The following is a 26,780-nucleotide window of genomic DNA, read 5'->3' as shown; positions in this document are numbered from 1 at the left end:
TTATTTCTGGGTTCAGCTCCAGCCAGGCATCCTGTCAGTCATGCTGCTTATCACTCACATCAGCTGCTGCATCCCTGTCCCTTTGATCTAAAAGAATAAGTTCCTAATGGGGCGAGTCTGCTCGGCCAGTCCACCTGGGAAGATAAAGAGTTGATTGCAGAGTTCCTGTCATCCTATTTTGGGGGGGGCAAGATGCTAAGTCACCATGTTTGCGTTTGGGGATACAACTGATAACGAACCTCCTTGGAAGCGACCCTGGCCACCTCCGTCTTCTGGCGATTACCTTGTTTTGCCTGAAGTTTATCAGTAATGGAACATACGATGGTAGATCAGCAGCGTCTTAAACGAAGTCCCGCCTTATTAGTCTCACATAGCTGGCGGGCTGGCCACCGGTGGGGGCTGCTGGCTCCCATCGGGCCCCTCGTGGCTTCACATCTGTAATTCACCTGGCTTTCTCTCCTCCTGTCCCAAAGTGCTGCTGCCCCGCGTCCTGGTCAGAGCTTGACTGAACAGGAAGGGAGGGGGCTGGCCTGTGCCCAGGGAAGCGGCTGATAGTGAGAGGTGCCTATCTCACGGCAGGCTCCACTCCCCTGTCACTGACTTGATAGTGAGCACCACCTGAGTCCTCAGCTCTGATGAGAAGAGGGGAGATTGGTCTGTGGGGCAGGAAGTAGGACTGCAGTGGGTCTGACCCATCCCTGACCCCAAAAGTGAAAATTTGAAAGGTTGAGTTAATTTGTTAGGGAAAGTGCATCAGACGCATTATTATCACGTAGACAAAGTCAACTCAATGGCTGAAATGTGATTGTTAACTTATCTGTGTTGGCACTAGACCCCATGTTCAGCCCCCACCTCCCCTGCCTCCCTCAGGCACATGCAGTCACTGTGTCGTGGGGTGCACCGCCCAGAAACCTCTGGGACAGCCATCAGCGCCCCCACAGCCTCTGCTAAGATTTCCCCCATGCTCACCTCTCATCTTACCTACACCCCACTGAGTTAGGGAGCTCAGTTCCATGGGGGAACACATCCACCAGTCAGCCCCTCACGCGGGTCAGGATGCGTTAGTGATTGTTAGTGTCCATCCCTCCACTGTCTCTGCATCTCCTCGGTGGCTCTGAGCTCTCGGTCCCGGTCCCAGTCCCGGTCCCGGAGGGTGAGCAGCATGTCCGGTCTGTACCTGACACAGCAGACTCAACCATGCCCACTGTCCCTCACTCCTCCTCAGGCTATGTGGGGAGCTCCATTTACAAAATAAGCTGAATCATTTTGGAAGAGAAAAGGAGCAGCCCTAAAACCATCCATGTTTTCGTGTGGCCCAGTGCAAGCGCTCCATCCCACCCTGGCCCCGTGTGGGCCTCAGAGCAGCGGGCCACTCTCAGGCCTCACCAAGCTGGCAACCCCAGAGGAGGGAGCCACTCCTTCTGAAGGAAAGTAATGAATAAGCGATTCTGTACTTGCTCTAACCACCGAGGGCCACTTAGAAACCCAGGCTCACGGCTCACTCACAAAACCCACCAGTGTCAGCACTTAGGACTCACTGTCGTTTAAAACGTAGAGACAGCAAACAGCATGTCTCCACGGGCCCCCACACAGCCAAGTTTCTCTGCAGGCGCCCCTGAATCTGGTGAACTCCAAACCGGGCAGTTACACGTGCAAATGCGCAATGTCAAAGAAACGGCTTCCGATGCTTAGCCAAAGCTTCCCCTGCAGGCAAAACCACCTGTCCCCAAACTGTCCCTACGGCATCGAACAGCCAGTCGAAAGAGTGAAAATTCTGCACCTGCCTTTTCACGTACCACACCCCCGAGTCACCTGGCCCTGAATCACCTGGAAACATTGCTCAGAGACTGGTTTTCAGGATCCTCCAAAGAGATTTTCATTCCAGTCTTGGGGTTTCACGTTCATGGGGATCAGTGTCACATCACTGGTTCCTAAATGTGCAAGAGATTCGTCTACCAGGCGAATTTAGAAAAACATCCAACACTAGCTTCCTGTCTCTCATGCCTGCAGCAGATCTTACTGCCGGCAAAGGCAGGCCTGGAGGCTCTGTCCCCGCCTCCCAGGATGAGGCACTGAGAGGGAAGGTGGTTGGTCCAGGTACCGCCCTCCATGGTCCTGGCATCAGGTGCCGGGCGCTGGCCGTACTCCACAAACACACAGACACCTACCTAAGTAGGCATCTGAGATCATTCAGAAGCCCAAGCCAGGGGGACACCCTGCACTTAGCCAAACACAGCTCACTCACTGAGACCACATCCCTCGGACAACTGGCCATTCAAGGGTCTTTCAACACCGTCTTTGATTCCCAATTGCTTATAAGACGCGCCTTGCTTGACTTGTCCCATCACCCATCCCCTCAGGAGCACCTGCCGACGTGTCACAGCCTGCGTTGCACTGAGGGCCCTCTCTCTAGTGTGCCTGCCCACTTCCCCAGCTGTCAGCCAAGCTGCCAAAAGGGGCCTTGGGATTGTAGTTTTGCATCCCCACTCCCTCCAATAAGTTGGGTGTTCAATGCACAGTGAGTGAGTGACATAGATAAATATATGCCCTTGAGATGATAAGGTGGGAGCTGTCAGGGAGACTCGTGACCGATTTTGGTTGCGCCTGTAGCCCAGCGCCACGGTCAGATTTATTTTTAAGAAACTCTTGAGCACGCTCTGTTTACCAGCTGCTCCAAATAATCCCTCTTGTTCTCAGATGAAGAATGTGAGCTTTATAGTCCATCTAAGTAATAAAAGCACATGTGGCCTTTACTGTCATTTCAGCAATAGGAGTCACAGAAAAAGGTCTGGCTGCAGATAAGGAAGACAAATGTGATCACAGGGGAACTGCAGGGCAAGCAGTACTAACAGCTAAAATGATGGCATTGTTATGCTATTCGGAAAGCCACATGTTAAACATGTGACACGGTTTTCTTTAATCTTCAAAACCTTGGTAGCACCAGTTTTGTCCCCATTTTCCAGATGAGACGATGGGTACGGTCACATGACCAAAGTCTCAAGCAAGTAGAGACATGGTTATCCAACCCCAACCTTGTGCCTGGGGACGGTCAGACCCAGCCCATCTCGTGGTCCAATGCCCTTTACAGACATATCGTCCTTCATTCACAGGGCAATGCACACATAACTTACTTTCCTCCTAAAACCCACCCGTTTGCAACACTTAGAGAGCAGAAGGCCTGGGGGCCACTGGTGTCTTCGGGCTGTGGAGACCGCCACAAATGAGAACCTGAGAGGGAGAAAACCTCCCCTGTCCAGAGTAAAAACACCGCCCTCAGTCCTGGCCCAGGCAGTCCCCACAGACCAGACCTGCCTGTGAGGCACTTTTTTTTTTTTTTTAATTTATTGCTTAAAGTATTACAAAGGGTATTACATATGTGTCCATTTTATCCCCCCGCCCTAGACAGTCCCCTAGTTGTGAGGCACTTTTTAGACCACTTGATTTGCAGTTAATTAGGGGAAATTTAGAGAAGATAAACAGCAACTTAGATGAGGAAGGAATGGATGCGCAGGAGAAGACTGAGAATCATAGGCTTTCAACAAATAATGCCTAGAAGTGAAACTGCAGGTAGTACTCTGCAAATATTCGCAGGCTGCAAACCACCAGGGGCTGGGGACCTGAGTAAGGGAGTGGAACTGGAGGTCCCTTAGGCTGACCACTGAGGAAGGCTTCCTAACGCTGAGCTGATAGGTTGTGGAAGGGAAGTTGTGAGTCATTAAACCCAACGGGCACAGCTCTGGATAACAGGGATCTGGAATTCATTCTACACCACACTCTCAGACCATCTGCTCGGGGGATAAAGACCATGGTTTTCTGTCTCTAATTTCTATTGTTTTGATATTTGTTTCTCTGACGCTGGTTGCTATATCATTTTTTATTAATAAATTTTTATTGTTGATAGTATTACAGATGCCTCCCATTCCCCCCTCCCTTTACCCCTTCCCAGGTCTTCACTACCCTATTGCCCTTGTCCATGGGCTACGCATATAAGTTCTTTGGTTCATCTCTTCTTGTCCCTCCCTAACCCCACATTGAGATATGTCAGGCTGTTCCATGCCTCATATTATACTTTTTTTTTTAATCCTCACCCTAGGATATTTTTTCCATTGATTTTCAGAAAGAGTAGGAGAGAGAGGAAAAGACAGTAAGATACATCGATGTGAGAGAAACACATCAATTGGTTGCCTCCTGCATGAGCCCCGAACAGGGCTCGGCCCAGGGAGAGCCTGCAACCAGGTACGTGCCCTTGATCAGAATCAAACATGGGACGCTTCGGTCTGCAGGCTGATGCTCTATCCACTGAGCCAAACTGGCTAGGGCTCATATTGTACTTTTGAAAGAGAAAGCAGTTTGGCAGCTGCCTGACGAGGCCAGAAAGTGGCCCACTGTTTCCAAGTTTCCAAGGAGCCAAGGTCGGATGGAGAGCTTGCACTGGGCCACATTAAAAAAATAGATGGTTTTAGTACTGCTCCTTCTCTCTTCTTTCAAAATGACTTTTATGCTTTGGATCTTATTTTAATAGATCCTAAAAACCCAAAACACCAATCAGAAAGAATACATACTCCCCTATGCTCATAGCAGCGTTATTTACAATACCTAAGATTTAGAAACAGCCTAAGTGACCATCAGTAGATGAGTGGATAAAAAAGCTGTGGTACATTTACACAACGGAATAGTGTGCAGCTGTAAAAAAAAGAAGGATCTCTTACTCTTTGGGACAGCATAGAGGGACCTAAAGACTATGTGCCAAGTGAAATAAACCAATCTGAGAAAGACAAATGTCACATGATCTCACTTATTTGCAGTTGCTACGTCTTGCCTTCAGTTTTAGGAGACCTGGGCTTAGGTATCAGGGCAAAATGAAGGTCCCCAGGCCACCTGCTGTGCTGTGAGTAATGATGGCCCCTACCTCTGACCTAGGAACTCGTGTCTTCCTCCTGCACCCATGAGATGGTAACAGGCTGACTTGCCAGCTGATGGGTAGGATAGAGTCCCAGACCCTGACAGACACCCTCCCAGAGTCTTGACACTTGTGCAAGAAATACACATGTTCTTCTCTTCCCCTTTTCAACACAAAAGGTAGGCTATTACACATGTTGCTCTGAAACTTGCTTTTTCTACGTAATAATAATAATGTATCTTAGAAATCGTCTTACGTCTATAGAGAAGGTCTCTGCCCTGTCTTACAGCCCCACAAGCCCAGGGGACAGATATCTATACGTTAACCAGTCCCTATGAATGGGCATTCAGGTCATTTGTATTAACTGCTACTAGAGGCCTGGTGCACAAAATTCGTGCATGGGAGGGGGGGTCCTTCAGCCCAGCCTGCACTTCCTCCAATCCAGGACCCCTCAGGAGATGTCCAACTGCTTCTCACAATCTGGGACCGCTGGCTCCTAACCACTCGCCTGCCTACCTGCTTGATCACCCCTAACCACCACTGCCTGCCTGCCTGATCGCCCCTAACTGCTCCCCTGCTGGACTGATAGTGCCTAACCGCCTCTGCCTGGCCCTACACCCGGGACCCAGGATTCCCTCTTCTGGCCGGCTGCAGGCACCCAGCACCCAGGCTTCCTTCCCTCTGGCCGGCCGCAGGCACCCAGGACCCAGACCGGCTTTGCCTGAGCTGGCCGCAGCCTCAGGGGACTGTGGGTGGGCGGCTTCACCTGGGCCACAGCCACAGGCACTGGCGCCTGGGACCGTGGGGCAGGCATCTTGTCCCTCTCCCAGGCCACAGCCTGGCTGGTCCCCATTCCTCTCTCGCAAGCTTATTTGTGCCTGGCTGGTCCCCATTCCTCTCTCCCCAGTGTTGAGTGTCTGAGCTATTATGGTGTGACAGCATGAGGGCATGACAACCATTTGCATATTAGCTCTTTATTATATAGGATTACAAATGTTGCTGAGGCAAATAGCTTTGTACACACATCATTTTCACATGTGCAGGTATATGGGTAAGATAAACTCCCAGAAAGAGAATTGCTGGGTCAAAGGGTGTATTCATTTGTAATCTGATACTGTTCCATTAGCCTTCAAATGTCCTTTACCCATTTAGATTCCTGCCAGCTAGTTACAGGGAGATGATTCCCCACAACCATTTCAACTGCACGTTGATAAACTTTCAGATGCTTACCAACCTGAGATATGAAGAATTATATCTCATTGCATTTTTAACTTGATTATGTATGTATATTTTTTGTTTTATCAAAAGTTGAATATTTTTACATATATTTAAGAACCATTTTATATATTCTTTTGTGAACTATTTTTACATAGCTTTTTCCTATTATTCTATTGGGGTATTTTTTTTCTAAACGTTTTTTAGATATTTGAGAAAGAGTGCTTTTTTTGTGATATAAAGTGCAAGCCTTCCCAGTTTTAATTGTCTTTTTACTCCTTTAAGATATTTGTGCACTCAGAGTTTTCCTTTTTATGCATTTGAATATAACAATTTTTACTGCTTTGGGACTTTGAATTATAATTAGAAAGGTCTTTCACTCACCAAATTTATAAAGAAATTATCCCATGTTTTCTTCTACTATAGTTACAACTTTTTTTAAAATCACCCAAGTCCATTACATTAAGGCCACTCTTAGCGTTGTACATTCTGGGGGTTTAGACAGATGAATAATGGTGAGTATCTACCATTGGAGTAACACACAGAGTGGCTCCCCTGCACTAAAGTCCTCTGTGCATCTCCTACCTCACCCCTGACAACCACTGATCTTTTCACTCTCCGGAGTTTTGCCTTCTCCAGAATGTTACAGAGTTAGAATCATACAGTATGCAGCCTTTTCAGATTGGCTTCTTTCACTTAGCAACATGTGTTTAAGTTCCTCCATGTCTTTTCGTGGCTTGATAGCTCATTTCTTTTTCATGTTGAACAATATTTTATTGACTGAACATATCACCGTTTATCCATTCACCCACTGAAGGACATCTTGGTTGCTTCCAAGTTTTGGCAATGATGAACAAACTGCTATTACCCTCTGTGCATAGTTTTTCATATTTTGCATCTAAACCTTTGATCCACTGGGATTTACCCTGGGACATGGTGTAAGGTGACGATGCTTTGTCAGGTGATTCTTCGGTTATTAAACAGTGTTCATGGAAGAGCATCTCTGCACCTCCGGTTGAGAAGTAGCTAACTTTACCCCACACTAGATTCCTGCATGAGTTCACATGGATTTCTGGACTCACTGCTTCCTTCCACTTGACTTGTCACTGAGCTTTTATCACCTGCTTGATGTCTACTAGGGGCTTGTCTTCAGAATTCCCTGGGTGACCCATTAGAATAAGCTTGTGTGGCTCAGAAACAAAAAACAAAACAAAACCATGCTCTGAAGCAGGCTGTCTTTGCCAGAAACAAAGCCCATGATGTTGCTCCTATTGGAGTCACCCTAACCTTGTCGTCACTTCAGAGAGGACCCAGGGTGTCAAGTCTTCCAGTCCAGGAATGTGGCCTGTCTTCTGTCTGTGTGAGTTTTGTTGGTATCTTTCCATCAGGTTTTAATGTTTTATTCATTGTAGTTCTTGCTTGTTTATTGTTAAACTTCTTCCTATTCCCTTCTTTGCTGCTGCTATAAATGGAGTTGTTTCTCCTTTATGGTTTCTCACTAGTTGTTGGTGTGATATGAAAGCTATTGATTTCTGTATATTAACTTGCCCTGCCACCTCATCGACTCCCTGACTGTTTCCAGCAGTATTTCAACTGCATTCTCTGGAGGTTTCCACATGTACAATCACAGTGTGTTCAGTGATCGTGTTACCAGCTCCTTTGCAATTATCGTACCTTGAATTTCTCTTGTTGTGTTGGCTAATAGCTTCAGGAGATGTTAAGTAATGGAGTGAGAGTGGGCATTCTGGTCATGTTCCTGAGTGCAGTAGAAAGCTGTCTAGTGTTTCCCATTAAGCATGATGCAGGGTGTGTGTGTGTGTGTGTGCACCATCCTACATAAAATATATGTGCCTATATATGTATTTATATATATATATGTCCATATATATATAATTTACATATGTGTGTTACCTCTATGTATGTATCTCTATACATGTGTGTTTATTTACATAACTCTTGTGTAGCAAAAGTAGGTTTACAGTTATGAGTATGTGAAACATAGAGTTTATTCTTGTATTGTTATTTACTAATTATTGTATTATTTCCCATATGAACAGGTGTAAAATTACATTTGCCTCACGCTGTATGTGTAGATGTGGGTGTGTATATATAAAAAATCACATTGGAAAACAATCATCTATTCTATTTATTGAGTTTTTATCCAAAGTAGTTGTTGGATTTTGTAAGGTGCTTTCTCACTGTCTGTGGTTATAATCATATTTTTGCATTACGCTTGAATTTTTTAAGATAATCTATTTTTGCATTTCAGAATAAACCTACCTCACAGTGGTTCAGCAATGCTTTTTTTCCCGTGATGCTTGGTGGTCGATATTTTAAAATTTTAATATCCATAACTGAGGCCATCTGTAGTTTTCTTCCTTGCTTAGTCTCACTCTAAACAAGATAATATGGGCATCCTATATAATAAAGAGGTAATATGCAAATTGACTATCACTCCAACACACAAGATTGCCGCCCCCATGTGGACACAGGATGGCTGGCAGGGGAGGACAGTTGTGGGGAACCAGGCCTACAGGGGAGGGCAGTTGGGGGGGACCAGGCCTGCAGGGGAGGGCAGTTGGGGGGGACCAGGCCTGCAAGGGAGGGCAGTTAGGGGCAACCAGGCCAGCAGGGGAGGGAAGATGGGGGGACCAGGCTGGCAAGAGAGGTCAGTTAGGGGTAACCAGGCTGGCAGGGGAGGGCAGTTAGGGGCAATCAGGCTGTCAAGGGAGGAAAGTTAGAGGTGACTGGGCCAGCAGGGGAGGGCAGTTAGGAGTGACAAGGCTTGTAGGGGAGGGAAGTTAGGGGCAACCAGGCTTGCAGGGGAGGGCAGTTAGGGGCAATTGGGCCAGCAGGGGAGCAATTAGACGTCAATCAGGCTGGTAGGGGAGTGGTTAGGGGGTGATCAGGCTGGCAGGCAGAAGCAGTTAGGGGCAATCAGGCAGGCAGGCAGGCAAGCAGTTGGGAACCAGCAGTCCTGGATTGTGAGAGGAATGTCTGACTGCCGGTTTAGGCCCAATCCTGGAGGGGTCCCAGATTGGAGAGGGTGCAGGCTGGGCTGAGAGACACACACATCCCCTCTTCCCATGCATAAATTTTGTGAACCAGGCCTCTAGTTTTATAATAAAACAATTGGAAAGTTTTCCTCATCTTCATAGGCTCTGAAACACATCAGGTGGCCTTAGAATCATCTGCTACTTGGTAGAAATCTCCCACAAAACTAATGGCTTAGTGCTTTGGGGGTGGAGGGGAGCTCTGATCACTTTTTATACTTATTCTATACAAATCAATGTGTTTATATTTTCTGTGACCATTCCTCATGTTGTCAGCATAAGAGTTTTAGTCTCAATAGCCATTTTATGGGAAGAGAAATAACCACTAACCTCTGTGTGCTGAGTCCTGCTTCTGCACCAACTTGAGTTTCATTGGTTGTAGCTGAGTTGTAGCAACAGGCTGTGTACTAGTAGGTGCCACTCGCAGCTCCTCACTGACCCCGCCCCTCTCCCCAGCAAGTGGGGGGGGGGGGGGGAGCAGGCAGCACCTTCCCCCACAGCAGGGTGCCTCCGTGGCGCCCTGCACATTCCAGAGTTTTCTATCAGATCAGCTGAAATGAAACCCAAGTGACACCTTCTCTTTGCCTGGCTTCATCCCCATCCTAGCCTGTCTCCATGCTTGTCTTCCAGGTTCCTCCTGAGGAAACCCTCTCAATAAATCACTGCCCAAGAATCGCTGACTCAGTCTCTGCTTCCAGGGAGCCCATGTCGGCAGCTCCACCCCCCTACCCGCTGCTCCTTCTCCGGTTTTAGTGACATTGGGTGCAGCACTTAGTGATAGGTATCACACAGTAACTTACCTGTAGACATGTCTATCTCTGTCATTCCCTAAGTTCATGACAAATCCTCTGAAGGACAAGACAGTGTCTTAGACCCCTCAGTGTCTCCTGCTCCTTAGGGTGGGCTGGCACCCAGGAGGCGGGTTAACAGAGAGCGGATGAGCAAATAGCGCATTTCTTGGGCCACAAAATTGTCACGACTGTGGCAGCGCCTGGAGTTAAGCGGAGCACAGACTAATGAGGGGTGAAGGGGAAGCCGTTTCTGTTTCCAGCAGCTCTAATTTCCCCAGAACCCAAAGCGGAGAAGCGGACCAACCCCAGGAGAGGCGGGGCCAGGTCTCAAACCCTTGTCTGTTGAGAAGTTATACCGCAGGTGCACCAGACATCTGCATGCTGGAAAACTTCAGGAAGTAGTTATAAATGTTAACTTCCATTACTCTGAATACCTGCTTAAATGAAGCTGGAATCTGTAAAAGGATTTCTCTGTCAAGACAGCTGCTCACTGGCTAGTTCTCCACAGTGCCACTGGGTAGGCATTTCCGTGAGAATGTGGCTCCCTCTGGAGTGAGGTGCCATGGACAAATGTCTTTCTAGTCCACCTAGGGAGCCACTGCCATAGGGCCGGGCCCTGTGGAAAGGGGAGCAGCTGCGTTTTGAGCTCCTTCTATGTATGTTGGCCGGTCCTGGGGAAGACTCCACAAGGGGGTCGATGTATTCTGTTTCCACTTGTCTTACAGCAGCATAGCTCGTGGCTGCTGTTTTGTGACCGAGACGTAGGGAGGCAAATGTCCAGTTGCTTCCTGAGGTCTCCATGTGGCCAGACTCAGCAGAGAGGGGTCAGCAGCGACCAACCCAGCCCACACCTGGGCGGTTTTCAGGGCCGCAGAAATGGAGACCGAGGAAGGAGGGACCTGGACAGACAGGGAGCGACACTGTGCAGCTCTCGTCCACCTGCCCGGCGGTCTCACCACACACATAGCGGGCCAGCCCCTGACACAACCAAGGGAGCGGACTTCGGCTCAATCCACCCTCCTCTCCCCATTCCTGCCTCCTCCCACCTGCAGTTCTCAGTGGGCCCTCTCTCCTCTCTCCTCTCCGCTCTGTCTCTACAAAAAGAGCCCGGCTGTGCGGAGTGGGAATGGCCGGGAGCTTGTAGGCTTTCGAACTAAGCTCTCAGGGTAGAACTTTCAGCTGAGCAACATGCATGTATAAGGAACTTATTACCTGCCCGGCTCTGTCTGGAGTTTGGAGAAATAAATGTCATTAGACACGGAAGGTTCACTCCAGCATGTGCTTGGTCTGCAGGACTCATGGAGTGGGGCCCAGCAGGCCGCAGACGTCTGTTAAAAGGTGCAACTGGCTAAGGGTGGCCTGACCACATTCTCTTGACATCAGGTGGCAGCACCAGAAAATAGAATCTGCTACTCACTCCAGTTGCCCCAGGCAATCCATCTAATTACATGGACTTGCCCAGGCTGGTTTGGCTCAGTGGGTAGAGTGTCGGCCTGCACGCCAAAGGGTCTCGGGTTCAATTCCTGGTCAAGGGCAGGTATCTTGGTTGCACATTCGCTCTCCAGCACTGACAGGGCACATGCAGGAGGCAATCAATCCATGTGTCTCTCTCTCACATCAATGTCTCTCTCTCTCCTTCTCTCCCTCCCCCCCCCTCCCCCGCAATCTCTCTCTATGGGGTCTTGAGTTTGCACAGGAAAGTTGCCTGGAGCCCTAAGCAGCCTCAGAGGCAAACACTAACTGGGATGGGTGGGCAGGATTGCAGGGAGGCCAGGCAGGGCCTGTTCTCTCAGAATCTGCTCCTTTCTTGGCCTCCACCCCCATCCTGTGTACAACATGTTCCCATCAGCATATCTTTCCATTAGGGTGCGATTCTCAGCCCACAGGACCAGGGGGAGGTAGTGGCAAGATTCCTGGAGTCACTGGGTAATCACAACGATTGTGGCCAGGCTGGGGGCTCTAAGCTCTTCAGAATTGCAACCCAAAACCCAGCAGCCCGCCAGCTTCCTCTCCCTTCAGGTAGAGGCTGGCAGTGCCCTGTATCACTTGTTTGGTGGCTGGTCACTGCACTGACTCCTCTGCCTTCTCTTCCCAAGACCCTGTCCATCAGCTAGAGACCCCTCGGGTCCCCCTGCTGATCCTGGTTTGAGAAGTCAGTTGAGTTCTGGGAATGAGCATTCAGCTGGCGGTGCCGTCCTGAAATTAGGCGGGCACAGGTCACCCAGCACCTGCGGTAGCCCCGCGAAGCCCCGCCTCCCAGCAGCTGGGCGGTGCTCCTGGCCTGCGCTGTCCCCCGTTTAGTACAGTGAACGTGGAGGCTCGCCGCTTACAGATCTCAAAGCTGAGGGTGGCGGGCCCCTGGGTCGGCTGAGGCAGGGGGGCGGGGTGGACGGGAGAAAAGTGGAGTCACCCCATGGAGCAGGCAGCGCTCCGTGTTCTGACTGACGCCTTCTCTGCCCCCAGGCCTGGATGTCCGGCAAGCTCAGGTTGTCGTCCTGTCCTCAGGGACCAAGTGCATCAGCGGCGAGTACATCAGTGACCAGGGCCTGGTGGTCAACGACTGCCACGCAGAGACCGTGGCCCGGAGGGCGCTGCTCCACTTCCTGTACGCGCAGCTGGAGCTGCACCTCAGGTGAGCGCCAGTCCCAGGGGCGTGTGCGCTGGGTGTGAGCTCAGGCTGGTGGCCGGCGACCAGCTCTGGTGTTAATCCCTGTATCCAGGCATGGTGGGCGGCTGCCCTACTACACACGTTTTACCCAGATGGGTGGCGTCCTTCAAGCGCCAGCAATGTTGCTGTACAGGATGGTCAAACGTTGAAATTGCAGACACCTCCCCGGGATTCTAGGGCCTCCTTCCAGGAAACCCCTGCTTGCCCGTGAGTGACCGTGACTGCAGCAGACCATCTGCAAGGTGCACATCCCCCCACACATATACCCACACGTAGGAGCATGCCTTGTCACACACCCATTCCATCCGATGACATTTTCTATTAAAACCTTCAGGGTGTCTTAGCTCAGGCTGCACCACAGCTTGGGACCTGAATCACTGATGCTCAGAAGGAGGCTGATCGGCCAGGGTCAAGGTGCCAGCAGCCTCCGTGTCCGCTGTCTATTAACCCTCTTCCTGGGTTATGAAGTGTCTTCTCGCTGAGTCCAAGCATGGAGGGGTGAGGAAGCTCGCTGGGTCTCTTTATAAGGGCACTGATCCCATTATGGCTAAGGCCCCACCTTCATGACCTCATCACCCCCCAGAGGCCCACCTCCTAGTGTCAGCAAATGAGTTTGGGGGACACAAACGTTCAGTGCATGGCAGCGGGTCTCTAGGTGACAGCACAGCACACTGCTGTAAAGGCATGGGCAGCTGGCGCGATGCTCTATTCATGAGTGCGTGCAGGGCCAAGGGCACAGTTCAGAAAGAGGGCTACAGCCACCCCATGGCTCCCCATGCTGCCGACTGTCATTCAGGGTGACTCACCCTCCGAACCCCACACACAAGGAGATGATGGGAACTGTGGGCTGTCTGGAGGGTGCAGAGGTGTCTCCAAGGGGGCAGCCCCCAGCTCTGACGTAAGGTGCCCCTTTCCTGTGGGCTTAAGGGAAGGCAATACTCTTTCCACCACCAGCTCCCAGTTGCTCATCTCAGAACTAGCCTTGCATTTTACAAAGAAAGAAAACCTCACAGAAAAGCTCGTCTCTGGGAGATGGCGCTGTCCCTCCTGGAAGCAGAGTGGTGGCGAGGGAGTTGAGGGAGGGGACTGTGCTTGTTACCCAGAGCAACGCCCCGCTCCCTGGCCCACTGCATTCCAGATGTGCCCATGACATCAACACCCCAGCTCCATTTTGACAAAGTCGTGCCCACTTCAGAGGGGGCCCACTTCCAGTACGTCCAGGACTTTCACCTGCAACCTGCAGAACCGCTAGGGTTTGCACCTGCCTCTGCCCATGTCTGTCTCCTGTTCTGACAATTTCTCAGCCAAGGACACTTCTTACAGAGCGAGGATTTATTCTGCAAGACTAGCTGCTTCCTCTCAGATACTGGGCTGTGAGACAACCTGCCCTTCAGTTTCCCTTCCCCAGGTCTCATCCCATCCCGGCCACGGGGCTCAAATGCCACCAGACAAGCCCAGGCCAACTTCCCATGTCCCAGCCAGCAGCTCTGAGTGCACCTGAAACCTCAGCCAGGTTCAACTCCAGCCCCCTCCTGCACCCCACAGCCCCAGTGTGCCCACTCCCAGACCTTGTACCCTGCACCACGACGGAGGTGGCCGGTGGTGGGCCTTAGATGCTGTCTCCTGCCTGCCACTCCCCTGAGCATGGCTTCAGGGGGCTCTTCTAAAAGCAGAAGAGCTTTTAGAAGAAAAGGGCTGTCCAGACCCTGAGGAGGGTGCTCCCACGTTGGGATGTCCCGTGTTCTGGGCAGCCTGCTGGGGCCGCCAGGATGCCCTGCACTGGCGTCTCCACCATACGGAGGAGAACTGCAGGTCACATGAGCCTTGTGCCCAGCTGTTTGGTCACCATGACTTCATGGCTATGTCTTTGTCAGAAACGCGTCTTCCTGCCCCTCCAGCTGTTCTGCATCCTTTGAGATGGCGTTCCTCCAAGCCAAGGTTTCGGGGCGCCAGGGGCACAGGGAGTGCCTCCTGAGTGTCGCTGGCATGTGCAGTGGCCGCACAGGGGCAGGAAGGGCCAGAAGCACGCCAGGCTGGCCCAGAGAAGCGATGCCTGACCCTGGACATTGAGCTGCAGCCCTACCGTGGAAGTGGCCGGAATTGAACATGGGGGGACAGAGCTGCAAATCTCCCCAAATGTGGGAAGGGTTTCTCCTAAATCTCCAAGAGCTCCAGCAGGAATATTTCCAGATATCCCTAACTTTTCTGTGTCACCGAAGGCACAGGGCCCACATGGACCTTGGGCTGGCTGTGTGCTGGCACCAAGCCGCTGGCTGGCAGGGGTTCAGCCCCACCCCACCCCCCAACCCCCGGGGGAGGGGGGGGATTAAGCAAAGGTTGAAGAAAGCCAATAAAAGGCAGCGAGTCACGAACAGCCACCCAGCAAGCCAGGCTCTGCGTTTGCTCCAAGGTTGGGGGTGGCGTTTTGAGAGAGTGAGGGGGCGCCTGGCTATGGAAGGAGCAGAGGCAAGGAAGCAGAAGGCTGGTGGGATGCCTCCAGGTGCTGCCTGTATGAGCTCAGATCCCACAGAACAGAATCCATCATCAATGGGGCAGGACGTGTGAAAGCAGCCAGAGCGGCAGGAACAGGGAGCCTGTGCCGGTGACAGTAGTGTGTGTGTGTGTGTTGGGGGGTGGGGGGGGAGCAGGCAGGCAGGCTCAGCACCCAGTGGGGCCACAGCACCTCAGGGAGCCAGAGGTGGAATGACTGTGGGAGGCATCCAGGGCAGAGGGCATGCCCTCAAAGGCTGCAGGCCCTCCGTGCTGGAGCACCCCCCTGGCCACGGCTGGATGCAGAGCAAGCGGGTCCGTGCGCTGGGTTCCTCACTGGCTGGCAGCTGAGCTCTGCTTCCTTCAAAGTTCCCTTCTCCTGTGTAAACAGAAACGAGATGCCCAGGCCGTGCAAAACCCACAGTGCCCACAAGACCATGAATCCGCAGGCTTACACGCATACCCATGAAAACCGGGTTTGGGGGAAGATCAGCCTGGATGTGAATGCTGGGGGAGGCAGACAGGACGGGTTTCTGCTGTGTGTGCCTTCACATGGTTTCCCCTACTCTAGAAGCTTCCATGCAAGGGTGAAGAGGAAAAAACGGGGGAATAACAACAAAATGGGACAAAAGCAACCCCAATCAGGACGTGTCCATCTGGTCCACAGACGTGACTCAGCCTCTTTCTGCCCCCAGCAAGCGGCGAGAGGACTGGGAGCGCTCCATATTCGTGCGGCTGAAGGACGGCGGCTACCGGCTGAGGGACAACACCCTGTTCCACCTGTACGTGAGCACATCCCCCTGCGGAGACGCGCGCCTCCACTCGCCCTACGAAATCACCAAGGACCGTAAGCAACAGCGCTTTTCCCTTTTTCACCAGCCCATGCTCTCCTGGGTCGGGGCCTTGGGCCCGGGCTATCTGGGCCCAGACCCTGCGCGTGTGGTGTGGCCGGGCCCTGAGACACTGGACACAGGAGGTGCCTGCCGCCCTGTGTAGTCATCCCTCTCAAAGGTCAGCCTGAGAGCCAGGTCACGGGGGAAGAGTGATGTGAAATCTGAAGTTAGCTCTTTCATTGCATGGGTCCCCACTCCATCTCACTTGGTCAGAAACTCCCCGGCCCAACTGGAGGACAGGATGACAGAGGGCGGGGACCGGATTTCACGGAGTGGCAGCACACTCAAGCTGCTTTCTTTGCCTTCTTTGCATCTTTGGGAGAATAAAACTCAGGTGTTTTTGGGTTTTGTTTTGTTTTGTTTTGTTTTTAGTTTTTTTTTGTTTTGTTTTTGTTTTTGTTTTTTACAGAGAGGAAGGGGGAGGGATAGAGAGTTAGAAACATCGATGAGAGAGAAACATCGATCAGCTGCCTCCTGCATACCCCCTACTGGGGATGTGCCCGCAACCAAGGACATGCCCTTGACCGGAATCGAACCTGGGACCTTTCAGTCCGCAGGCCAACTCTCTATCCACTGTGCCAAACCGGTTACAGCTAAAACTCAGTTTTTTAACAAAGCTTGATGCCAGGCAGCAAAGACACCTCCCCAGGGTAGCTGGCATCACCCACAGAGTTCGCACTGACCCCCTTGTGAGACCTGCCCTCTGGGACTTCTCAGAGCAGGCGCCCACGGGCCCACTCACCTTCACCGCCAGGGGGGCGCCGCATTCCAGAGCAAGGACACAGCGGGGTCTTCGTGTGGGTCTGAGGGTCAGTGTCTCCGTGTGTAATAAAGAGTGTGCAACTAAGAAAGTCTATTACTGATAGTATGTGCGTGTATATTGTGCATATACACCACACACATGCACATGCACGCACATCTTCCCAGAAACTGCATGAGGCAACTCGCCTGACGTGGACCATCCATTAAGTGTATGTGCGCGATGAGGGATCCGCTCCTAATGAATGGCGGAGGCTGAGGGACAACCTTCATGGCCTCATCTGAACCAGATTGCCTCCCCAAGACCCCACCTCCTCATACCATCTCCCCGGGGGTTAGGGCTTCAACATGAGAACTGGAGGGACACAAACATTTGGTCCATACAACACCCCCATGGAAAGTAAGTGGAAGAGCCAAGTCTAATGAGAAGCAAGAGAGTGGAATCCACTAAGTACCCGGGACCTTTCCAGGTGCTGCCCCGGCGTGAGAGGTTGGGGTGGGCCTGGCCCCAGCGGTGGACGCAGCCCTGCCTCCCAGGAAAGAGTCACACCGGGGTTCCTTCACTCCCGCGCCAGCTCAGAAAGAGAAAGAGGAAAAAATAACATGAAGTTGTTCATTTTTCTTGAGAGGTTCATCAGACCAGGTCTGCATGACCCCAGCCCCCCACATAATACTGTGAAATGTGGTCCATTTAGCTGCTGGAATTATCTTTCCATTTCCACTTGAAAGGTTTGGCATCAAGAAGACCCAGACAAGGGCCCTCAGGGTCTGGAGGGAGGCCCTGCAGGCATGTAGGGCCAACCCTATCATACTGCCTCCTCCCAGCAGGAGCCCCCATCCCGCTGAGCCCGCTGGTCCCCACAGAGGGTCAGTTCTAGCTCATTGGGCTTCCGCCTCTGCACTTCGGGCACCTGCTGTGGCCTCCCCAGCCCTTGACTCCAACTTGCAAAGCTGGGGGTTTAGAAAAACAAAACAGATATGTCTCAGATGCACCCTGGGGTTTGCTTCCAGACACAGGCATCTTTATTTCATGGTGCTTTTTAGAAGTGGCAGGTGCTGCTGAGGGGGGGAAATAAAGCATTTCCTCACATTTTGTCTGCAGATATGCCAGGCAAAAATGAGGTGCTGCACCCGAGTTATTGAGGCTGGCGTTTCTCCCAGTGCATTCTACTGGGGACACTGAGGAGGGGCCCCTGGCCAGCTTGTCCTGCAGACCAGCTGCCAAGAGTCCTACCATCATCATCATCACCATCATCATCATCACCACCCTCAGCTCCATCATCATCATCACCATCCTCAGCTCCACCATCATCATCATCATCATCACCATCATCATCATCACCATCATCATCATCACCACCCTCAGCTCCATCATCATCATCACCATCCTCAGCTCCACCATCATCATCATCATCATCACCATCCTCAGCTTCACCATCATCATCATCATCATCATCACCATCCTCAGCTCCACCATCATCATCATCATCATCACCATCCTCAGCTCCACCATCATCATCATCACCATCCTCAGCTCCACCATCATCATCATCATCACCATCATCACCATCCTCAGCTCCACCATCATCATCATCATCATCATCACCATTCTCAGCTCCACCATCATCATCATCATCATCACCATCCTCAGCTCCACCATCATCATCATCATCACCATCATCACCATCCTCAGCTCCACCATCATCATCATCATCATCACCATCCTCAGCTCCACCATCATCATCATCATCATCACCATCCTCAGCTCCACCATCATCATCATCATCACCATCATCACCATCCTCAGCTCCACCATCATCATCATCATCATCATCACCATTCTCAGCTCCACCATCATCATCATCATCATCACCATCCTCAGCTCCACCATCATCATCATCATCACCATCCTCAGCTTCACCATCATCATCATCATCATCACCATCTTCAGCTCCACCATCATCATCATCATCATCATCATCATCACCATCCTCAGCTCCACCATCATCATCATCATCATCACCATCCTCAGCTCCACCATCATCATCATCACCATCATCATCATCACCATCCTCAGCTCCACCATCATCATCACCATCCTCAGCTTCACCATCATCATCACCACCATCACCTTCCCTTACCCGTTCAGTAAGGGCAGGAAACCCAAATTCCTGCTTGAAAGGGCAGGACCTCCTGGGAAAGTTCTTAAAATGCAGGTTCCTGTCACCTGTGCTTTCCCCAAGATTCTAGTATGTTTGGTGTGGTGGGGCCCCAGGGTCTGTGCTTTCACCATTCCCCCTGTGCTTCGGAGGATAAGGATCACCCATGTTTTGAGCCACCAGATTGGAAACCCCTAACCTGCCCCCTTCCCCGATTGGGCGTGTATCTCCTGCCAGTGTCGTGGGAAGGTCTGCATGCTCAGCGCGTGTGCTGGGGTCTCTACAAAGGCCAGGCAGACGGGGAAGCAGCAAGGCTTTTACCGGTGGGGCCAGAGCAGCTCCAGCCACAGGCTCTGCCTGCAGAGGTCTTGATCTGACCCTCTCAGAGTGACTAGTGGGAGAAGGCCAGACAACCACGTGGATAATTCCGCTTCCTGTGTGGCTCTGGGAGGCCTGGGCTAGACCCAAGGCAGTGCTGACGAGACCCTGAGCTGACCAGGGTGATGCTGGGCACTTCCCTGTGGCTGTAGGACAACTACTGTCCTCCCTCTAGCTCACCAATATTCTTAATTCAAAGTTCTCTCTCTTGCTATGTTCTTAAATAGCCTGATAAAGTCCATTCTTACTTCATTTTTCCAAGAATTAGTGCAATTCTCCAACCTGTTTCGCACAAGACACCACAAGAAAGAGCACAGTTGTGTCATATCTTACACATGTGTGCTAAATGTCTCGTATGTCCTATTCCATGTATTGTACATTAGGGCAGTTCAAGAGACAAGCCCACAATCCCATAGGAAATCAGGGAACCTAAGATGTACTTCTTGAAGTCCCTGTCTTCAGGTTTGCCTGCTGAGTTACAGAAACATGCCCTATGTGTCTGTGCATCGTAGGATTAATGAATGTAAATGGCCTCATTATGCACTATCCTCACACAGTCTTCATCAAGTAAGATAAAGGACACCCATGTGATCACATGACAAATACTGTAGACATTATTAAAATAAATTCTAGATTGCTTCACAGGTATACTTTCTAGAATATGCCTTTTGAAGATGACTTGAAACTTAAAAGTTTATTTGGTGTTTAAAAGCATTTTCTTTCTTTTCTATACCTGCTTTCCCATGTCTGACTCTCTTTCTCTCCCCTATTGACTCTCTTTCTCTCCCCTATTGCTGCAGGTGTTACTTTTTAGCTAGACCTTGGCTCCTAGGTGGACTTCTTCAACTGTGATTTATCTCCCCCTCTCATTGATTCTCTCCTAAAAAATAAAATAGTCACCTAACAGTTTCCTAAAGAGTATTACCACCCTCACCCTATGATGACATCAGTCTCCAAAGGTAAGGGTTTAGATTAACAAATACCATAATGAAGAGTCTGGTGACTTGGACAGTTAGAATTAGACTAGAATGTACTCATGGATTTGGGAGTGTATATGTGTGCATAGCAGGCAGGATTTTCACGTTTCACATCTCTGCTGTAGGGCACACCGTAAACTCCCTACAGGTTATTGAAGTTCCATTCCCTGCAGTTTCTGGTTCACTTGGCATTTTGTTCTGCTTGAAGTAGCATCTTTGACTCTCTCCTGCCTCTCACAATGAGGCACGAGAGAGCCAGAGGAAAAGGGCTCCGTAAGATCATCAACACTCAGAGCCCAGGGACTGATCATGCTCATCAGGAAGCTGGTAGAGAAGGCAGCCTGAGAGTTAACACCTCCAAAATAAACACTTCTCAGGAGCCTCTCCTGCACCTGACTCTTCAGGAAACATTAATGTGCCAAAAACTTTGGGTTAGCTCCTGAAACCAGCTGTTAAGTCAAGTCAGGCCTCCCCGTTGTCATGGCATTACTAACTGCAGGGTCTATTTCATGGGAAGTTAGTTGTGCAGAAAAAAGAATAAAACTTGAGAAAACCCTACAATATAATAAGCGCTTTTAAGCTCTGGAAAATGGCACAGTAGTAGAAGCATTGAGAGAATGTTATGAATACTATAATCACCAGAAAGAGAGGGACAGCAAGTACCATATTCCCTGAGAAACTATCCCCCACATGGAAGAGGCAAGGTACTAACATGTGGTAAACTGTGGAAACTGTTAGATATGCTCGTCCTCTACTCTCCCAAGGCTGTCGGCCGTAGGAAGTGATGTGATAAAGACCCCTCCTGGACAGTGTAAAAAGCTAGGTCAAACCAAAGAGGGCTCACGTGTTTTTGATTGATACAAACTATTCTATGTTCAATTTATCATCCTCACTCTCATCATCTTTGTCATGATCAACATCACCATCGTAATCACCATCACCATCATCACCATCATTACTATCATCATCATCAGCTTCACCATCACCATTGTCATCACCATTACCACCATCACCATCATTACTGTCATCAGCATTGTCACCATCATCATCACTGTCATGATTCATGGTGCCACTTAAAGCTGCAACGAGGGGCGAGGGCTGGGTGTTCCTTGTCTGTGCCCACCCAGGCTCAGCCTCTGACCTTGGTTCTTCCCTCTGTGGATGACTCACAGACCAGTCCAAACTGGATCTCATTAAGTACTCGCTTGGTAGCAGGATCACAAAGCAATCTGAAACCTCTTGAATGTTTACTTTCTCTGAAAAGTATGGCGATCTTTCTTCCCATGAGATGGCCTTGGGGTACTATGGGTATGTAGTAAAAGAACTTTAGCTCTTAGAAATGAGAAAACATACTGGAAGTTACTTTGAGATCTGTAAGAGAAGGTGCCTGCATAAACATGTATGTTATCTATTATTTGATGTATTTGGTAAGTATACATGAGAGAGAAATCCCATCTCCACAACTTCTAAAACAAAAATTGAAGCTTTTTTTTTTAATATATTTTATTGATTTTTCACAGAGAGGAAGGGAGAGAGATAGAAAGTTAGAAACATCGATGAGAGAGAAACATCGATCAGCTGCCTCCTGCACATCTCCCACTGGGGATGTGCCCGCAACCCAGGTACATGCCCTTGACCGGAATCGAACCTGGGACCTTTCAGTCCGCAGGCCGACGCTCTATCCACTGAGCCAAACCGGTTTCGGCAAATTGAAGCTTTTTAAAGAAAGCATCTAGAATCCATCTATGTCATCATATGTAAAGTAAATGTAGAAATCACTGTACTATTTTGTAAATAATGTGAATGCAAAGAAGTTAACCATTTCCAAATTACAGTATAATCTAGACTTAATATACAGAACTTCTTTAAAGAAAGAAAAAGTAAATATAAACCTCCCCTCGTTCATGCTAGTTCTTCAGATTACTATGGGTGGGGGTACATTGTGTGTGTGTGTGTGTGTGTGTGTGTGTGTGTGTGTGTCTGCTTGTGTGGAGAGAGAGTTCTGGAAAGGAAAGGAAAAAGAACGCAGAGCACAGGCATTAGGGACCCACAGGGACCCATCCCTAGGCTCTGTCACCTCATTCCTGGGCATAGCAGACCCCTGCCTCACACAGCCCTGCCCTTCAGTAACAGCCGGTACGGTGTCCTCTCTCATGTCATCCTCACAGCCTAGGAGGCAGGCACCAGTATTACCCCAACTTTAGTATGAAATCACTGTGTCACCATGGTTTTAAGCTATGATCGGGCCAAGATTAAAATCCAGACCAGGGAGGGCAGACCACAGCCCTCAGACCAGTCCCGCCCACCGTCTTTTCTGGTGGCCCATCAACTAAGCATGGTTTCACAGGTTTAGATGTTTGAAAGGGTGACAAGAATAATACTTCATGACATGTGAAAATGACAGAACTCAAACCTCAGTGTGAATAGCGAGCGGGAACGCAGAGCCCCTGGCTGTGCTGGCCTGGCTGCTGCTCTGTGCCTGGGGCAGAGCTGAGAGGCTGTGACCAAATGGCAGCAGCACCTCAGACACGTGCAGTCGGCCCTTTCCCAGCAGGTGGCCGAGCCGCTCCAGGTGGTGCCCTGGAGCCCAGCTCTTCACCACAAGAAACTCCTCCTGCCCTGGCGCTGACTTGTGCTTCCCTGTCCTAACACATCGGCAGTGGCACTTGAGAGGTTTCTGAGTGCAGACCTCCCCTCCCTCCGAGCTGGGAGCCTGTGTGTCTCTGGGCAAACAGGGTGCCAGCCACCTCTCACACCACCTCTTGTCTCCTAGTGACCAGCAGCAAACACATCGTCAGGAAGTTCCGGGGGCACCTGCGCACGAAGATTGAGTCTGGGGAGGGGACCGTACCCGTCCGGGGCCCCAGCTCCGTGCAGACCTGGGACGGCATCCTGCTGGGTGAGCAGCTCATCACCATGTCCTGCACAGACAAGATCGCCAGGTAACGCCCTCCCCCTCCGGAGGCCCGAGGGACAGCGGGCACAGGGAGGGCCTGTCCCTCCCTCACAGACCACTCTCTGAGTTTCCCGTGTTCCCAGAGAGGGTGCCCTGAGCAGGTCCAAACTGCCGCTGCAAACACGCACAAAAACACACAGGGCAGGTGCGGGTCCCCGTCTTACGGGTTGGGCACTGCCAGGCTCATGGCATGATCAGGAGGCAAGGCGGGCCCTCCACTCAGCCCGCCTGTGCTCAGCACACCCGGCCCCACCTTGCCTCACACACACACACACACACACACACACACACAGCTCTCCCGGGACACCCTGTCCCCCACAGTGTGGGGAGTGCCCTCTGAGGTTCTGAACTTCCCTGAAACCTGACAAATGTGTGAGAAGCTGGCGCACCTGTGCTGCCGGCTGGGAGGCCCCCACCCCATGGAGTGGTCTTTTAGAAGGCGTCCTCCAGAGGCCCCCCTGGAGGCTCTCGGGAATCAGCCCCGCCAGCAGGGGGAGAGGGACTTGCAGGGCGTGGTCCTGAGGAGACACTCCGCGGTCACCGTGAATACATTCCAGGAGTGGACACCTCCCAGGAGCACTTCTGTGACTGTGTGTGGAAAACAGGCCCCGCCCCTTGGTGGAAGGGAAGGGGCCCCTGGGGGGAGTCAGCCGACCTGACAGCCACCCCCTCCACCCGTGGTGATAACAGCGAGGTGACGCTGAAAACCCTGTGTTAAGTGTGAATCAGAACTTCTTTTGGAAACCTGGAGGAACTCGCTATTCAGTAATCTATCAACCAAGTAAAATCAGTGCAGTCTCATCAAATGTGGTCCCACTTCCAGCCACATTGCCCCCGAGATGCTCCACATGGGGAGTCCTGGGGTCAAAGCTCAGCAGATGAGAAGGCTGCTCTCATGTTTAGGGAGAGTGAGGTGGGGGAGGGATGCCAGGGCAGCATCTCAAACGCCCCACCCAAGGGAGGATGAGGGGTAGGGTGAAGGGGCCGGGTGCCCACAGCACCCAGGCCACGGGCACTGTCCCAAGCTTGTTCCCAGCACATGGATGCCCACAGGCTGGGGTTGTCTGTCCTGTTGTCACTCAAAGAGTATTTTACCCAGGCCTGGCATGTCCCTCTGCTCCGGAAACATGTGCTGAGGGTTGAATGACTTCTTTACCTGTCGTAATTCAAATCATTCATCCAATGGCCGCCTTTCTCCTAGACACCAGAGAGCAGAGCAGTCAGAGGCGGCCACAAGGGTAAGGGTCCCTCTGTGGACTCAGGGGCAGGGCAGCTCCGGGGTGTGGGGCAAGCACCGCAGGTGCTACAGACCCTGATGAAGCCCCACCTTCTCAGGGCCTCCCTCCCTGCTCTCAGATAAAAGCCCGCCTCCCCCCCCCCCCACCCCCCCCCCCTCCCGAGGACAGGGGATCCGAATTCTCACAGGACTTGCCAAACGAGACAGGGCCATTTGCTGCCCAGGTCGAGAGCATCTAGCCCAGCAGAGGGGACAGGAGGGCCTAATGACAATAAACCAAAGCACGGACTCTGCATCTTCGAGAACAGCCGCTGTCCTCAGCCAGCTCATCTTTCAGAGAAGATGTGTTCCTACTGTGTGATAGTTTCAACTGCTCACGAAGCAGGAAAAGGGAGCCCTTTTCACCTAAACCAAAATCCTCTTGGTCACATGGGGTCCTATCTAAACTAACTCTCTGACTCCCTAGAAAAACAAAGTGAATGAATGCTGTAAAACTGAAAGTTCATTGTCTCTGGGACCTTAAACGTCAATAGGCAGCAAATGAAACGCGGCTACAGAACCCACACTGCATTTGTTGTCACAGGTCTGCCGACGGTGATGTAGCTGCTCAGAGTCAGGTTCTGCTCTTTCTAATAAAACCTGCTGGGAACAGCAAGTCCACAGTGCACCCCTCCTGGAGTGCTCAGACAGTGCCGGATGAGAAAGACTAGCATGCTGTTGAGGAAGCATTCAGGTGTGCAGGCCTGGTGGCCTTGGGCTCTGGGCCACTGGGGGACAGCCCTCCCTGAATGGATCCGGGAATCCACCCACAGTGCCAGGTGGATTCGAGCTCAGTGGGGATTCTCTCGCCTAGTTCTGGCCCCCAAATCTGGTGGAGAGAGCCACCGTGAGGTGGGGAAGAGCCCTAGAGGAAGGGCTGGCCCCAAGTTCCCTCTCCCCCTCACTCAGTCCCCGAGAGCTCACCCCTCCCTACTGCTTCCTTGTCATTTGTTTTCTCCCTCACCCTTTCCTTTCCCCTTTCTCTGTCGTTCCTTCTCTCTATCTGTCTCTCTGTGAGTCTCTGTCTGTCTCTCTATTCTATATCTGTCTCTCTGACTCTCTGTTTCTGCATCTGTCTGTCTGTGTTGATCTCTCTCTATCTCTCTGTCTCTGCTGCCTATTTCCGTCTGTCTCTCTCTGTGTATCTGTCTCTCTCCCATCCATCTCTGCCCTGGTCACACCGCCACCTCTGCCTCTACTCACACTTCACACTCACACTCCCGGCCTCCCACCAGCCCACCCCCCACCCAGGACCTTGCCCTGAAGGCTCTGTCCCTACTGCTGACACACCAGGAATTCCTTCTACTGGCGGCTCCTGTGTCTGAAGGGGTTCTGTGCATCAGAGTGAGGTGCACATGTGGCTCCTCAATGACACTTGCTGGTGAGGAGGAGGAGGAGGAGGGGTGATGAGGAGGAGGAGGGTAAAGAAGGAAAATGCCACCAGTGGTGAAGGGGCCTGCCTACGCCAGGCCCTGGCAGCTGGCAGCCTCCTCACCTTGGCATGTGGTGTCTGTGCATCCACCAGGGTCAGACCCGGCACAAGGTGAGGACATAGCGCTGAGGCACCAGCTATCTGAGAGCAGGGCCACCGTCGCCACTTTTGAGCGGGAGCATATGTTATGCTAATGATTCAGACCAGAAGCATCTGTGGCGTGCATTATTTGTGGCGGGCTTCGAAAAGAGACCATCTGATACTGTGTGTTCATCTGTCCTGTGCAGAATCAAAAATTAAACCTGGGCTTTCGGTAACGTTCCAAACAAAAGACCCTTCGTCCACAAATGCAGACAAACTATTCCAGCTCGGCAAGTGGAGGTCAAAGAACACAGGGATGTGGAGGTCATGGTCCCTTCCTCCAGAATCTACATGATGGGGGCAGGACACGCGTGGCTATAAAACCTAGAACCAGGATGCACTATTCCCGGCACAGGGCATGCTGGAACCAGCGTGGCCCACAGAGCTGGCCATTTTAAGGCAATTTTGAAAGGCAATTTCAAAATTTAATTGAAATTAAATTAAGGCAATTTTAAAAGGCAATTTCAAAGGCTAATTGTTAAACACGGCCATTATTAAAAATTAAACTATGTAAACTTACAACTAAATGTGTTATATTAAAACAAAGGCAATAAATACCCAAATTTCGCTAGTTTCCTAATTACTACATTTTTTTATTAATTTTGCTCTTGGTGTTATTAGCACCTACTGTGTCTGCAGGGCGAGGTGCGCACTGCTCATCTCAACCCAAACCTGCGCTCAGTGCCAGCACG

General features: G+C 51.1%; 1 protein-coding gene across 2 annotated transcripts in view; it reads left to right on the top strand.

Annotated features, from left to right (window-relative positions):
* The window catches only part of ADARB2 (adenosine deaminase RNA specific B2 (inactive)), a gene marked incomplete at its 3' end in the record, with an annotated part of 435,311 nt that overhangs the window by 379,671 nt on the left and 28,860 nt on the right, over positions 1-26,780 (top strand). For both annotated transcript variants that reach the window (XM_081098354.1, XM_081098353.1), the window contains exons 5-7: positions 12,423-12,591; positions 15,813-15,964; positions 23,057-23,225. In XM_081098354.1, the coding sequence (XP_080954480.1) occupies positions 12,423-12,591; positions 15,813-15,964; positions 23,057-23,225 (490 nt within the window). The remainder of the gene's footprint in view (positions 1-12,422; positions 12,592-15,812; positions 15,965-23,056; positions 23,226-26,780) is intronic.

The sequence above is a fragment of the Myotis nattereri genome (assembly GCF_964212035.1).
Source record: "Myotis nattereri genome assembly, chromosome: 1".
NCBI classification, from domain to species: domain Eukaryota; kingdom Metazoa; phylum Chordata; class Mammalia; order Chiroptera; family Vespertilionidae; genus Myotis; species Myotis nattereri.
This window is presented reverse-complemented; position numbering and strand designations above follow the sequence as displayed.